The sequence below is a fragment of the Babylonia areolata genome, chromosome 2 (genome assembly GCF_041734735.1).
Source record: "Babylonia areolata isolate BAREFJ2019XMU chromosome 2, ASM4173473v1, whole genome shotgun sequence".
Taxonomy (NCBI): Eukaryota; Metazoa; Mollusca; class Gastropoda; order Neogastropoda; family Buccinidae; genus Babylonia; species Babylonia areolata.
The window spans coordinates 45612195-45627481 of record NC_134877.1 but is presented as its reverse complement, the minus strand read 5'-3'; the positions used below and the strand labels follow the sequence as shown (position 1 = coordinate 45627481).

The 15287-nt window shown below is 46.0% G+C and overlaps 1 protein-coding gene across 7 annotated transcripts in view; it reads left to right on the top strand.

Moving 5' to 3' along the window:
• Positions 1–9017: 9017 nt before the first annotated feature.
• LOC143301868 (guanine nucleotide-binding protein G(o) subunit alpha-like) overlaps positions 9018–15287 on the top strand; it is a 38163-nt gene continuing 31893 nt past the window's right edge. Inside the window, exons 1-2 of one of the 7 annotated variants that reach the window (XM_076616289.1) lie at positions 9018–9157; positions 10072–10597. In XM_076616289.1, coding sequence (XP_076472404.1) covers positions 10574–10597 — 24 coding nt within the window. In that variant the 5' untranslated portion in view covers positions 9018–9157; positions 10072–10573. The remainder of the gene's footprint in view (positions 9158–10071; positions 10598–15287) is intronic. The other 6 variants (XM_076616304.1, XM_076616296.1, XM_076616313.1 and 3 more) reach the window with 6 other exon arrangements.

The window sequence follows — 15287 nt, the reverse complement described above, 5'->3', positions numbered from 1 at the left end:
CAACACACACACACACACACACACACACATGCATGTATACAATATATATATATATATATATATATATAAACACATCACAGAAGTACTTTATAGAGGAGCAATATCACCAGTGTGTGTTAATATGCCCACAGAAGGTCTGTGAGCTTTTGCCAAGGGGCAGAGAGAGACGGTCAGAGTTTGTTCCTTTGGATGCAGTGACATCGCTGACCCATCTTTTTCATCCGCCCTGCCCTTTCCTCTCATTCCGGTATGACACTGCTGCCCCCCTTGCTGCCCTTCAAGTGTTCTCGTCCGCACTTTCTTCTTCGTCTCTGTGGTCCCCTTTACATCCAGGGAGGATCCTTCTGTCGCCCTTTGCCCTTCTGCTCTGACCGCAGCCTTTGAGAAACAGACAGGCTGCTGTCTGACAGCTTGAGACTTTCATATTCAAAGTCACGACTTTCATCCGATAATACAGACGTGAAACGAAACGTTTGTTGTGTGTCAGGAAAATCACTTTGGCAAGAAGAATGAGACAGCTTAATACGATGGGCTCTATTTATCTCAGAATAGACAGACCACAGAAATTCTGCTGGATCTTAATATCGACTCACCTAACCTATATTTGGAAACAGGAGAAAAAGAAGTCGTGTTTTGCAGATTAGATGTTAACTACTCTGATCTCATGCTCTCTTCTCTCCTAACTAGTGAAGACGGGGCAGGCGCCATGCTGAAAGCGTGGTCTGAGATGGAATGAAGCCCTGGCAGTCTTCAGCCTAACCGTCATTGACAGCTGGGAATTGCGTGACACTCGACATTCAACGCTTTCAGGCCCTCCTAACGAGGGTTTCAATTTCCTGACCGTCTTCCTGAGGTTAGCTGAACTTTTTTTTTCAGACAGGAGTGATGTCCACTTGATCTGATGGCGAACGCGGAGAAAGCTTTTGTTTTGTCATGATCTCACAGAGGTGTAAAACAACATTTAGCACACTGGCTGGTTTCAGCGCTCCTGCTGGGTTAAGGGTGGGGATTTTTTCCGATCTGCCGGGTCCACAGATGTGCAGACCCGCTGGTGCCTGAACCCTCATCGTGTGTATAAGGAAGCAGAAGATCAAATGTTCAAGTTAAAGGTCTTGTAATCCGTGTCAGCGTTTGGTGGGTTATGGAATCAAGAACATACTTAACATGCACATACTCCAAAACGGAGTATGGCTGCCTATATGGCTGGGTAAAAACGAACATACACGTAAAAGCCCACTCATACATACGAGTGAACATGAGTTGCATCCCATGAGCGAAGAAGAAGAAGAAAAGAAGGGGAAGAAGAAGAAGAACAACAACAACAACAACAGCAACGACAATGACAACTACAGCAACAACAACTACATTAATAACAAGAAGCGTGATTATAAAATAAAAAGAAAGTATTGGTTTTTTTATTTTACTTTGGTAGTTTGGTGCAGCCATTTTTCAGGGATTTGTTTGCAAGGGCTGGGCCATATTTTTGCTTTAAACACGAAAAGCTGTGTTGTTTTTCCTCGTCCTATTTTCATCTCTCTTCTCTTGCTGTCACTCAACACCACATCCACCTTCTTCCTCGTACCCACTTCTTCCCGCCCCCCCTCCCCCGACTTCCCCCCCCCCTGCCCTCCCCCCTCGCCCTTCCCCCGGTCCCCCACCCCCCACGCCCATAGAGCTAACTCGCCCTATACCCACCCTCATTCCTACCCACACCAAATCCCATTCCTACAATTTCTGGCGCCACCCCCGATCCCCCCAAGACACCCCCCCCCCCCCAAGACCCACCCCCCACTACCACATCCCTCCCTCCCTTGCGCATCAGGGGATTTGCTTTGAATGATAACAGATGGTCGTGGGCCAGCTGCCTGTTGTCTTCAGGCCGGACGCAGCGTGACGGGATTATCGTAATGGCTGTGCACTTTGCGTGAAAGCCCTGCTCATGATGAACTTCCTCTTCGACATCTGTCCCTTTCTGTCGGCGTGTCTGTCTGTCTGTCTTTCTGACTCTCTCCCTCTCTCTCTCTCTAATCATCTATCTTATCTTTCTCCTCGCCTCTTTCTCGGCTTCGTACACACAGGCATACGCACTCATGCGCGCGCGCGCACACACACACACACACACGCACTCATGCGCGCGCAAACACGCGGACGCACACACACACACACACACACACACACACAGAGGACACAAGGATATAAATGGTTTAATTGTGTAGGCCTTGGCCGTTTACAAACGGAGTGAGAGAGAAAGAGAGAGAGAGAGAGAGAGAGAGAGAGAATGAATGAATGAATTTTATTTCTGAAGGTAATAGAATAAGCAACAATGTTTTTTTCATCAGTCCAGGCCCCAAAAGGAGAAAATTGGGGGAAAATATAAACAAGAGAGACAGACAGAGGAGGGGGGTGTCGCATTTAGCGATTGCTTGTTCAGTTCGGTTATAAGTATTAATATTACTTTTATCTTTCTTTCTTCCTTTTCATTTTTATTTTTTCACACACACACACAAATAATTTCATTTGATTACATTTTCTGTTGTCCCCACCCCCCCTCCCCCAACACCCATCCCCCCACCTCCCAAAATCCCTCTAATCCTGCCTCCATCCCCTCTGCACTCACTCCCTCTCCCCGTGATCCCCATCTCTCGTCCCTTCCATTTCTCTGAAGGTACGGTGAGTGGTGTTGTTTGTGCTGAACAAACGACATACATGTCTCCAGCGTGACGGCTATTTAGTTCTGTATTGTCAATGATTTCTCTACTGCAATAGGAAGTCATTTGCAGCTTAGTCTTTTTGCAAAAGACTATAACTCTTAAACTAGGAGGCAAGAATGCACTGGCTCTTTCCTAGTGCTGCAGCCTTGGGGGCTAGTTGGCCTTTTTGGAACATTCCCAAATGTCGACTGTCCTATAACCATCTTTGGCGAGACAGTGGGGGTGTAACTTTGGCAAGACACCCTCCACTTAATCAAATTTTTGCCCAGATAGTCGGGACAGCAGCTGCCTCCTCTGCTAGAATGTTGGTCAATGTCGGACACGACTGACTATCAAACAAAAAGTCCAAATTTAGTTCTGCTGTTGGTGTACTGGTATGGATTCCTGACGGACCAGGCGGAGGAGGAAACCTTTCCCAACGGCTGTGAAGGCGGAAGAGGATGACCAAAGGGCAGGGGGAGCTCTTATCCTTGGCTGGAAGTCCCCCTAGGAGACGGAGCTCCGAAGAAAAAACCTGCAACTGCCGAGGCCGTCCTACACGTGGCAGTATCTGCACCTGTGGGACTGTGAGCGTCGGTAGGCGAGAGAGTGGGGAAGGGACTGCACAACTCCCCCTCACTAAAAAAAAAAAAGTCACCTGTGGGAAGTGCTGCGCATCCAGAATCGGCCTCCAATATGAGGACACACACCGACAGATAAGCCTGCCTGCCTACTCATCCGTCGAACCGACGGGAGACTCCATCATCTAATGGATTCCTGATCTGTTTCTTCTGTCTCTGTCTGTCTTTCTGTCTAACTCTCTGTTCACCTGTCTTTGTCTCTATCTGTATCTATTATCACTCTCTGCTTTTGTCTGTTTTTCTGTGTTTGACTAAGTGTTTATCTGTGTGTCTGTCTCTCTCTGTCTCTCTGTTTCTCTGTCCCCGTCTTTGTCTGAGTAGTCTCCCTGTTTATCTGTCTGTATCTTTCTGTCTGTCCCTGTCTCTTCCTCTGTCTGTCTGTCTGTCTGTCTGTCTGTCTCTCTGTTTGTCTGTGTCTGTGTGTGTGTGTGTCTCTCTCTCTCTCTGATTCTCTTCAGCTTTTGGTGTATTTGTTCGAACTCTCTGTCCCTATCTCATTTTTTTTACCCTGCCTTTCTGTTTCTCTGTGTTTTTCTGGCTGGCTGTTTGTCTGTCTCTCACTGTCTCTCTGTCTGTATCTTTCTGTCTGTCTGTCTGTCTGTCTGTCTCTCTCTCTCTCTCTGTTGTCTCTCGCGAAAACATCTCCATTATAGACTTATGTCACGTCCGTTACCAGACTACTTGCCATCGGTTTAGAAGTTTGAGACGACACAGTCTGTTCGCTTTGAATGTCTCTCCATTTCCTCTGGTGTCTGGTTGGATGGGGGCGGAGGTGTGCGGGGTGGGGCTGGACTTCATTATTGTGGATAAATTGGCGTGTTTTTTTATGTAGTTTTTTTTTTTTTTTTTTTTTTTTAATCTGTTTCTAGCCATGTTCAAGGAACAGATGTTGAATTCTGTAAAGGTCGCGTGTCTTTCTTATATGACAGCCTTGAAGAATTAGTCCGTACTATGAACAATGAGTTAATGGAAGAAGTTTTCAAGAAAATCTTTCTTTTTTTTTTTTTCTTTTTTTTTTTTTTAGACGCTTGAGATTTTCAGAACTAACCATAAAGATAATAGGCGAGCATTGCTATTATCATTGTCATTATCATCATTGTTGTTATCATTATTATTATCATTATATCACTATCATACTATTATTATTGTTGTTCTTGTTGTTGTTGATATTAATTTTATACAGCATCTTCGGTCAGAGACCACGTTCTAAGCGCTCCACACACACACACACACACACACACACAAACAAACACACACACCGGCGCGCGCGCGCGCACGCACGCACGCACGCATGCACGCACACACACGCACATGCACACGCAAACGTACACACACGCAGAGGGGACATTTCTTTAACAGGCAAATGTTTTCCAATCGATGCTGCTGATGATGGTCATTGTTGTCATACGTGCAGAATTTATCTTGTCGCCGCTGCAGGTGATACTGCCGAAAGTAACGAATATTGCTGTTATCACTGTCGTGTTTATTTTGTCAGTCAACACACACACACACACACACACACACACACACGCACGCACGCACGCACGCACGCACGCACGCATGCACGCACACACCAGAACACACACTGGCACACACCAGAACACACACTGGCACACACACAGGCGCGCGTGCGCGCGCACACACACACACACACACACACATACACATACCGGCACACATACGCACGCACGCACACACACACACACACACACGCACACACACACACACACACACACACACACACACACACACGTGCACACACTCACACACGCACACACACACATACACACACCGGCACACATACGCACCGGCACACACACACACACACACACACACACACACACACACACACACACACACACACACACATACACACTCTCTCTCGCACCCACCTTCCTACCGCTTGCTGAGGCGTATTTTCGTATCATCGCCGGGCATAACAAATGATATAATTTCCTTTTTGGTCGTATCCATCAGGTGCCTGCATGGCTCAGTTGGATGATCACCGTTCTCTCAATCACAAGGCTGCGAGTTTGAGTCTCTGGGCTCGCCCAAAATGTGAAGAGTAGGAATTTAGAATATAATGAGACAAAACAATATCTTTTTAACAAACAAACAACGATGAAAAAAAGCAAATAAGAAGAAAACTGAAACAGTTTTTTTCTTCTTGCATTTTTTCTCTGAAACTGAGTGACAAAAGTGATGTTTCGAGAGTGCAACAGATTTTGCTTGGACTCAGAACGTTTTCTTTTTTGGGGGGTTGGGGCGGGGGATACTTTTTGTATATATGTTGGTTTTTTTAATTCAAAAAAGCAGAAACAAAGAACAGAAAAACATACTATAACGTACGAAGTCCAAGCAAAATTTGTCACACTCATGAAACATTATTCATGTCACTTAATTTCAGAAAAATGAAATACATCATAATTAATACGTACACCAACTAAAAATGATTTTGGAGATCTTTTTGACGTCTGTGTCTGCGTGTGTATCTGCTTTCTATTTTGTCTGGTCTGCATGTATGTTGTATGTCCTCTCTCTCACTCTCTAGGGATGAGTAAGCAAGATGGGTGCCCTGAATGCTGAGGCCAGAACAGAAGCTGACCAGACTTGAAACTTCAATGGATCTTCTGGTTCGTTTCCAAGCCGACCCAGCAAATTTCTCCGGAGAATTGTCACCCAAGATGAAACGTGGGTTCACCACTTTGAGCCTGAATCAAAAAAGCAAAACGGGCAAAGGAAGCACCTTGGTTCTTTCCCTCCCAAGAATTTCAAACAGATGGCATCTATTGGAAAGGTCATGGCTTCTGTTTCCTGGGATTGCAAGGGAATAACCATGATTGACTACCTGCAAAAGGGCCACACAATCACAGGAGACTACTATGCCTCAGAACTGTGCTAACTTAAAAAGGCCGTCCAAGAATTACGCCGAGGAAAGCTCCAAGCATGGGTCCTTTTGCTGCAGGACACTGCACCAGTTCACACTGCACAAAATAATGACAGTGGCTGAGGCTGCCAACTGTGGGCTTTAACTTTTGCCCCATCCCCCTTACTCACCAGACTCAGCTCCATCTCAGTACTTCCTGTTCCACAAACTGAAATTCCATCTTCGTGGGCGCCGTTTTGGGAGCGATGATGACGTCATTCATGCCGTTGAGGCATTTTTGGAGGCGCAAGGTGCAACCTTCTTCCACGCAGGGATAGCAGTACGTGAACACTGCTGGACAAAGTGTATTGTACACGGGTGATACTACATTGAAAAGTAGAAAAGAGTCAAGGTTCTCCAGCCACGCTTTTCTTGGGGAGCCGAGAACTTTTTCATCTACCATTCACAACAGGCCACTCCACAGAAGGCTATATCAAATGCCCCCCCCCCCCCCCCCCCCCCCCACACACACACACACACACACCAGCCCCCCACCCCCCCTCAGGGTCACTTTGCCGTGAGAAGGAAACTAGTATTTGTTTCACGGAGAGAGAGAGAGAGGAAATGGAAGGTACCCCGTGAACTGGCGGCAGACAGTGGAGAGAGACCTCATACTTGTCAACAGACGACGTGCTGAGGACTGCTGAGAAAGGTGCGCTATGACCTCATGCGTCCAACGACACGGGAGCATCTACGTTTACATAGTAAGTTAGGTGCCTCCACCACCCTCGGTAAAAAAAGACGGAAACACACACGCAGACACAGACACAGACACACAGCATGCAACTACTTTTCTGTTCCTATCTTAGTGGATCTCAAGGCCTGACTAAGCGCGTTGGGCTACGCCGCTGGTCAGGCATCTGCTTGGCAGATGTGGTGTAGCGTATATGGATTTGTCCGAACGCAATGACGCCTCCTTGAGCTACTGAAACTGAAACTCTTAGTGGATCTCCACTACATGATTTTGCTACGCTCCTCCTCGATGTTCCCCGGCTGCCCTTACTACCACTGGACCTTAGCAGCGAAAAAAACATAGCCTCCCAACGCACTCGATCTACCTCTTGGATAACAAACGACTTCTGCAGAGAAAAGAAGAAAAAAAAAAAAAGAAATAAAATAACCGATTTCGGTCTGGAACCATTTGACCACAAGGGCTGTTGCCAGTTAGTCGTAAAACTTCACTTAACAACAACAACAACAACAACAAAGCACTTCGTTCTGCTGTTTGGCAGTTGACAAATGACGGTCGTCAGTGCTGCATCATGGACAGCAGACAAAGACAGGGGGGAGGGGTGGGGGTTAAGGACTTCGGAATGAACCCCTTCCAGACACGCGAGGAGACGATTCGCAACACTGTTTTGGTGTGGCCTGGCCCGGTGTAGCAGCCTATTTGTACCCCCCTGCTAGCTTTCTCTTTCTTTTTTTTTTCTTCTTCTTCCTCCCCCCCCCCCCCCCCCCCCCCCCCCCGTGTCAAATCTGCCTGGCATCCACCACCACCACCACCACCCTCGGGGTACAACTGACCAGGGGGTAGTTTGAGGTTGTTACACCGGGAGAGGGGGGGGGAGGGGGGGGGCGACAGTGAAGTGTGAAGGGGAGGGCATTGGTAAGGAACATGCATGGACCGAGAAAGGCACGCGTGACACTGTGGAGTTTCTGTCTGTCTGTCTGTCTGTCTGTCTCTCTCTCTCTCATTTCATCTTTTCTTCTTTACTCTCTTCACTCTCATCACCCCCCACCCACCTCCATTTTTCTTTTCCTCTCTTCTTATTTCAGTTTCCTCTCTTTATTTTTTTCTTGTGCTTTTCTTTTGTACCCGGGGGCTGAGTGGAAAACAAAATCTTGTTATTGTGCTTGTCTCAATACCCTGGAATAATAATTTTCGTTCGTACATTCGTTTTCTGTGTGTGTGTGTGTGTGTGTGTGTGTGTGTTAGCTAATATATATATATATATATATAGAGAGAGAGAGAGAGAGAGAGAGAGAGTTCTAGATCTAGATCTAAACACGCTACCACTATGCCTAATATTCGTGACATGGATATCCACATTCATGCAGATGTGTGTGTGTGTGTGTGTGTGTGCGCGCGCGCGCAGTTTTTGTTTTTGTTTTGTTTTTGTTGTTTTGTTGTTGTTGTTGTTGTTGTTGTTGTTTTTTTTGGGGGGGGGGTTGTTGTTGTTTTTGTGATGGCTACTTGAGATACCACTGGCTGAGGTGGTGGTAGGGGGTGCTGTGGAGAGATGGTGTTGACAAGCTATGGAGTGTAACTTGCAAATGCATCACCATTTTTACAATCTTCGCCCTCTGGGACAGGCGCCTGATTTTAGCCTGAACGTTGCTGTCTACTGTCCTCTGTGTGTGTGTGTGTGTGTGTTTGCGAGCAGCAACAAACCAGGAATACTTTTACGGATGTCACAAAATGCAAGTGGTTGAAACACACACACACACACACACACACACACAGAGAGGAAGAGGAGGAGAGAGAGAGAGCGCCTATGCTGTTATATAGCGTCTGCGACATAAACACGACAGTAGGAAGCGTTCTCATTCTTCTCGCGTTGTAATGTAAAGAGTTGTGTGGATGGGGAACGATAGTGAGGACGATGGTGGCCACGAAGCGAACAATGCACGTACACACAGACATGACGACACGTTCATGGCGGCTAGGGACCGGAAGGGACATCCGGTTCCGGAAGGAAGCCGTGTTGAATGCGGGGTACAGTCCCTTGTATTCAGTCCGTTGCCTTCTTCCCGATCATGGTCTGAGGGCTCAGTGTCCATTATGTAGTGTTGCTGTAGTGCAGCCTCCTTTTTAAGTCAGTGGCCGGGATGGGTACGGTGTAAACGTGCCGTTTATTTCCAACGTTTTCGTCTGTGCTTGTGAACTGTGTGACAGTTTCGTGAGTTGAATTTAGTTGTGCGAAGTTCGTGTCGTTTGGCAAAGTTTTGTTGTGGTGCTTGAAATTACTCTGGTTCAAAACTTTTGGGGGAACATTATTAGTTGTTTGTTTTTGTTTTTTTGTTGTTGTTGTTGTTTTTGTTTTTGTTGTTGTTTTTGTTTTTTGGGTTTTGTTTTGTTTTGTTTTTTAATATCGGCAACGGTTACTCAAACCACTGAGTTTGCCGGAGAGTTGAGGTTTCTTTGTGGTGGATTAGACTGACTTGCGGTAGATTAGATGTGGGGAATGATTCACAAACACACAATTTTCGCCCCCAACCCGTCTTCCACAAACCACCCCACTCCAACCCAACATCCCTCCTCTTTCTGTGTGAATTTTTTTTTCGGGGGGAGGGGGCCAGGGGGAGGGGGGTGAGTGCGTGGGGGGAGGGGCGGGATTCGGTATGCACCACTTATCGAAAAATCGCAATTGTTGACATGCTCATGAAGAGATTCTTACTGCTTTCCTCGGAATTTGACATATTGGAAGTCATTAGTCTGGGGGAAGTGACGTCCCATTACAAGGTTTTTTAGGACATTGACTGTAACTTTCCGTTGGGGATCATGAACCTAGGCTTTGTTCTTCTACACACACGCGCGCGCACGCACGCGCATATACACACACACATACACACGCACGGCATGTATACACATACACACACGCGCGCGCGCGAGACAAATACTGCATACAAGAGCACCGGTTTCAGTTTCAAGTTTCAGTTTCAAAGAGTGTTGAAGCGTGCAGACTGACCAATGTACGCTGCACTACTTCAACTTAAATTAAGATAACAGAGAAAACAAACAATAATAAAACGGAAAAAAACGTGTGCCTGACAAACGTTGCAACGTCATAACACAAGAATGGTAACCACCCAGCTGCTGCCTGACAAGTAAAAAGATAAATTATGTGGATTTCCGCCAAGGGCACCTGTGAGTCCAGGAAAATTTAGGAAATACGAAAGCGAAACAATCACCAAGTCACAAAAGACACAGAGAGCAACGATTTATCTTCTCATTCGTAGAGTAACGGTGTATAAACAAGGAAGGACAGAGAGACAGACACAGAGAGAGGAGGGTAGAGAGAGAGAGAGAGCAGAGCTTGCAACTGATTAAATCAGCTACTGATCCTTTCTTCTACCTGTTGACTTAATGGACGTTTAAAAGCACAACAGCGTATAAACTAGGAGGGACAGAGAGAGGGAGAGAGAGATGACAGCTTCCAGCTGAAAATCAGTTACTGATCCTGATACAGGGCAACGTCCTTCCCGTCCACCCATTGACTTATTGGAGTTTTAACGTTTCGGGTTGAAGATAAACACATAATATATATATATATTTTTTTTTTTTAAAGAAAGAAAGAGCGGAGAGGGCGGACGACATGGCTGTCACCATGAGGCTGAAGGTGAGACGATCGTTGGGATTGTGGTCCTGTTGTGTTCTGTCCTGTGAGTCTCTGTCTGTCGGTCGGTCGGTCTCTCTCTCTCTCTGTCTGTCTGTCTGTTTCTGTCTTTGTCTCTGTCTCTGTCGGTCTGTCTGTCTGTCTGTCTCTCTCGGTGTGTGTGTGTGTGTGTGTGTGTGTGTGTGTGTGTGTGTTTGCCTGTGTGTGTGTGTGTGTGTGCTTGATGTGTCTATGTCAATTTTTCAGTCTGTGTATGTTTGTGTATGTGTATACGTGTGTGTGTGTGATAGAGCGAGCGAGCGAGCGAACGAGAAAGCGAAAGAGAGAGAGAGAAACAGAGACAGAGAAACAGAGACAAACAGACAGGGAAAGAAAGAGGGAAACATAGTTTACTGAACTGGGCCGTTTGCCGATGTCAAAGGGAACAGTGGGGCAGGGATGAAAATCGAACATAAGAAAACAGCGTTCATTCACACTGCATGCCAAGGGTTTTGAATTACTTTATCCGTAGAGAGAGAACAAGCGAGCGAGAGAGAGAGAGAGAGAGAGAGAAGCGTTTGTATATTCCGCAATGTTTTTAACGTACTTGTATGCAATCCACACACGCGCACACACACACACGCGCGAGCGCGCACACACACACGTACACAGATACAGAGAGAGAAAGATGGTGCTAATCTCTTTATATGAATATAGTATGATACGAGTGATTTAATCTGATTGAAAAGCAAAATCATGAAATCATCCTTTATAAGTCGGAACAAGAAGAACTGAAATAATATCGAAGATGGGGTGCACGATAACATTTTTTTTTTCATGAGAAAATCTGTCTCCTCTTTAATAAAGATAATAATATTCACTTTTCTACAATAGTTGTTTTTTTTAAAAAGAGCGATGAGTATGTTACATTTCATGTACTTCTGACCTGCAGTGATAATTTGTGCACAGCAGTGTCTGCTTCACTGATATTTTATACTTTTAAAAACTTCAAATTTTTGGCTTCAAATAGAAGAATTTGGTATGCCCAAAACGCAGGGGTTATAAAAATGACATTCAATCATCAGCCTCTCCACATTAAAAAAAAAAATCACAACAATAACAAAAACAGTGATGGCTCACGCCTGATTTCTCCCCCCCCCCCCTCCACACACCCCACCCCCACACACACACACACACCACCACCACCACCACCACCACAACCCTCACATACGCGCGCGCGCGCGCGCGCACACACACACACACACACACACAGACACCACATACGTACACCGCAGGGCATAGTGAGGCCGGATGGAAACGAAAAAGAACGCACATCACAAAACAAACAAAAAACCGAAATCAGCAGCTGAGACCCAGCTGGCAATCAAGCGATTGTTATAATTTGCTGTGGATGCGGAGCGCTGATTAAAAATTTTCCGGGCAATCTGATAAGCCATCTCCAGTGTTAATGAAATGTGTCCGGGCTGAGATCATTTACGTGTGTCCATGTTTCACCAGGAGGACTACGTGCGTGTATGCAATTTTTTTCTGTGTTTTTTTTTTTTCTTCTCCTGAACGCAGGCATAACAATGACTGTGTCTGCGCAGAGTCACATCATGATACTTTCTTGTCATCTGACGTCTCATTTGATTTCCAGTCAGACCAGATGTACTGAGGTCATATTTATCGGTTGTTGTTGCTGTTGTTATTTTTCTCATCTGTCTGTATGCGGCATGTGCGAGACTAAAGGGCCTTGTCCAGTCTGGAAAGTATTCCAGTTGCGTTTGCACAGGACTTCCACCATTGTTGCTGTGTGGACCTATAGCGAAATGGTACACGTTGAGGAAGTTTCTGCGGTTTTTGTTTGCTTGTTTTTTTTTTTTTGTTTTCTGCACATTTTATTGACCTGCCTGCAAGCTGATGGAAAGCGCAAAGTAGCTATGGCTAAAAGCTCTGCCTTTGTCTCACCAAAAAAGTATCATGATACTTCGGTAGCACCAATCTTTGGTCAGAGACCAAGCTCTTGGCGCTGTGAGGCTGCCTACCTGGATACGGCCAACTAACGACTGCCGTTAGCTTTGCCTGCAATTCTTTTTGGTTCTTAATTTCTATCCTCCCGTCCGTCCATTACGTCTGTTTCTGCCTGTCTGTCTGTCCTGTCTGAAGATCGAAAGGGGGGAGTCCTGTCTTTCCTTCACACACACATTTCTTCTCAGCCTTCTTTGTTACTCGCGCCCTCTCTCTCTGTATCTTTCTGTCTGTCACTCACCCATTTCATTTGCCTGCAGAAGAGCCTGTGGCTCGATACGTCGCCTCTTTTATCCCATGGAAGTCGACTTTTACCAATATTCTTTTAGTCTACCTCTTATCGGGGAATTCTGTCATGTGTCCCAGGAGCTTAAGGCAGAGGGAGAACCAAAGAACTCAAACGAATGGCACGGCAAGGATTGGGTATTCTGACGTGTGTTTTGTTCGTAACGCTCCCCCGTGACTAAGCTATATGTACAGCGTGGATGTGTTTGCTTCGCCACGTCCCCTTTTGGTACTGTTTGTCTGCTGCTTCAGGACTGGACACGGGCTGAAAGTTACTTAACTGTGCAAAGCTAATCAACACACACAGGTGAAGTCAGGCTCTTAAGTATCAATCAAATCTCAACCCCTGTTTTCATGTTAAAACTTACCTTCCACACCAAGACTTCGCCCTTGGATCAGGTTGGCATCCGTAGCGAAAGACAGTAAAAATAGAAGAGGCCAACTGAAGTGTTTGAGAACACACATGCACACACACGTGCGCGCGCGCGCCGCGTATGTACGTGTATGCAGATATATACAGCATCAGCTACTGTGAGAATAGGAGCATCATCAGGTCACTCCTGTAGCCACAGACAAAGAACAAGACAACCAGAGTTTGTCCAGTTAGCAGCAAATGATCCCGGTCAGGTTCCGAGCCGGCCACACCCGATTCAACGTCCACATGAAAACGGTCAGGCTGGCACCCTCACCAACCTGCCCATCTAACCCCCAAGGCTGCAGTACTAAGAGCCAGTGCGATCTTGCCTCCTTCGGTGAGAGTCATAGTCCTTCACAAAAGCCTAAGCTGTAAATGACTTCCCACTGAAGAAACCATTGATCACACAGCTCTAACTTTGCTGCTGGCCCAACTGTAAGCTTATGTCAGTCTCTGATATAAGCCGAGCGTTTAGCCACGCAGACTCACACAGACATACAGACACACAGACACAGACACACATACACATATACACACACATGTAGGTAGATATATATATATATATATATATAGAGAGAGAGAGAGAGAGAGAGAGAGAGAGAGAGAGAGACCCAATCACTGTCTCATTGTAAAGATAAACAGAGCTGTCAGTCAACCAGCTGAAAAATGCAGTGCCACAGTCAAAGTGGCCGGACTTTGGAAGCGACCTTCCGAAACCCTAGTTTAACTGGAAGCCAGCAATAATCTCAGGCAAAGTATCCCTTTAGCCCCGGGCTTAAATATAGCCATGTATCTAACCTGCCCTTCCCTCTCGTTCTACATTATTATCCCCGCCATGGCGTTTCAGCTCAGCTGGCCAAGTAGGGGTCTGATAGCTGGCCCGAGGAAATAAGAGAGAGGTCGGCAGGGAGCGGACTAATTGAATCACGCCATGGGTACTCCTGAAGGTGAGGGCGACTCCCGTGTAATTGGTCCCGTTTTCACTCTGCGCGCTCTCCCTTGTTGCTTGGAGTGCTCGACAACCGCAGGTCACCTATCAGTCCGTTGGTTTTTTTTCTATGGCAAGTCACTGGCGGCAAAACCTGTACTTTTTTTGGTTTTATCCATTGTTACGAACTTAAATAAGGATCGGAGGTGCAGCTTACGCTTTTTTGTATGTTTTGAATTTTGACGCCAGATTTCTTGGTGTTTGGTGTTGATTTTTTTTCATCATTTGTGCAAAATCTTCCCAAAGTACAGTTAATAAAAGTGTTACTTTTTCTTGTGTCTCATTAGATTAAATCTTTATACATAACTTCGGCATGGTTTGCCTTCCGGCGGCAATTAGACTTCTTCCGCGTCGCGAAAGAATCGCATAAAACCACAGAAAATTCGTTGCTCGTCAGATTTTCTCTTGTCGAGCTTCGTATCAGCGCCAGATTAGTATTCAAAGTATGACAGTTATAGTTATCATATGAGAAGCTGATTTGTCCGGTAAGATTAGTTTTTCAATATAAAATTTCCAGTAGATGTGAAAAGGCTAAAGATCCCATCATCCTTTTATAGCCATCATCAGGGCAGTGAATTCATATCCACTATATCCAGGGCCTCGACATAGGAAGGCGGGGCCTAACCCTCTCTTCCAGCTGTTTTCACCTTCCCCAACCGAAGTCAGGTACCCATTCACACCTCAATGGAGTGAGGAAACTCGGAGTAAAGTGACTTTTAGGAAGACTGAGCCTAATCCTCTCATTCTGCGATTTTAACCATCCCCAGCCAAAGTCAGGATCCCATTCACACCTGGATGGAGTGAGGAACACTGGAATAAAGTGTCTTTCCCAAGGACACAACACCATGCCGAAACGGGGCCTCGAACCCTCATCACTGGTGAATACTGGTCGAGAAGTTCAACACCTGACCGATTTTGTCATGTTGCCTTCATCAGTTGAAACGAAGGGTTAATTTATGCTTTTTAGGATTAAAGTTGAAACGCGTGTGGGGCACATT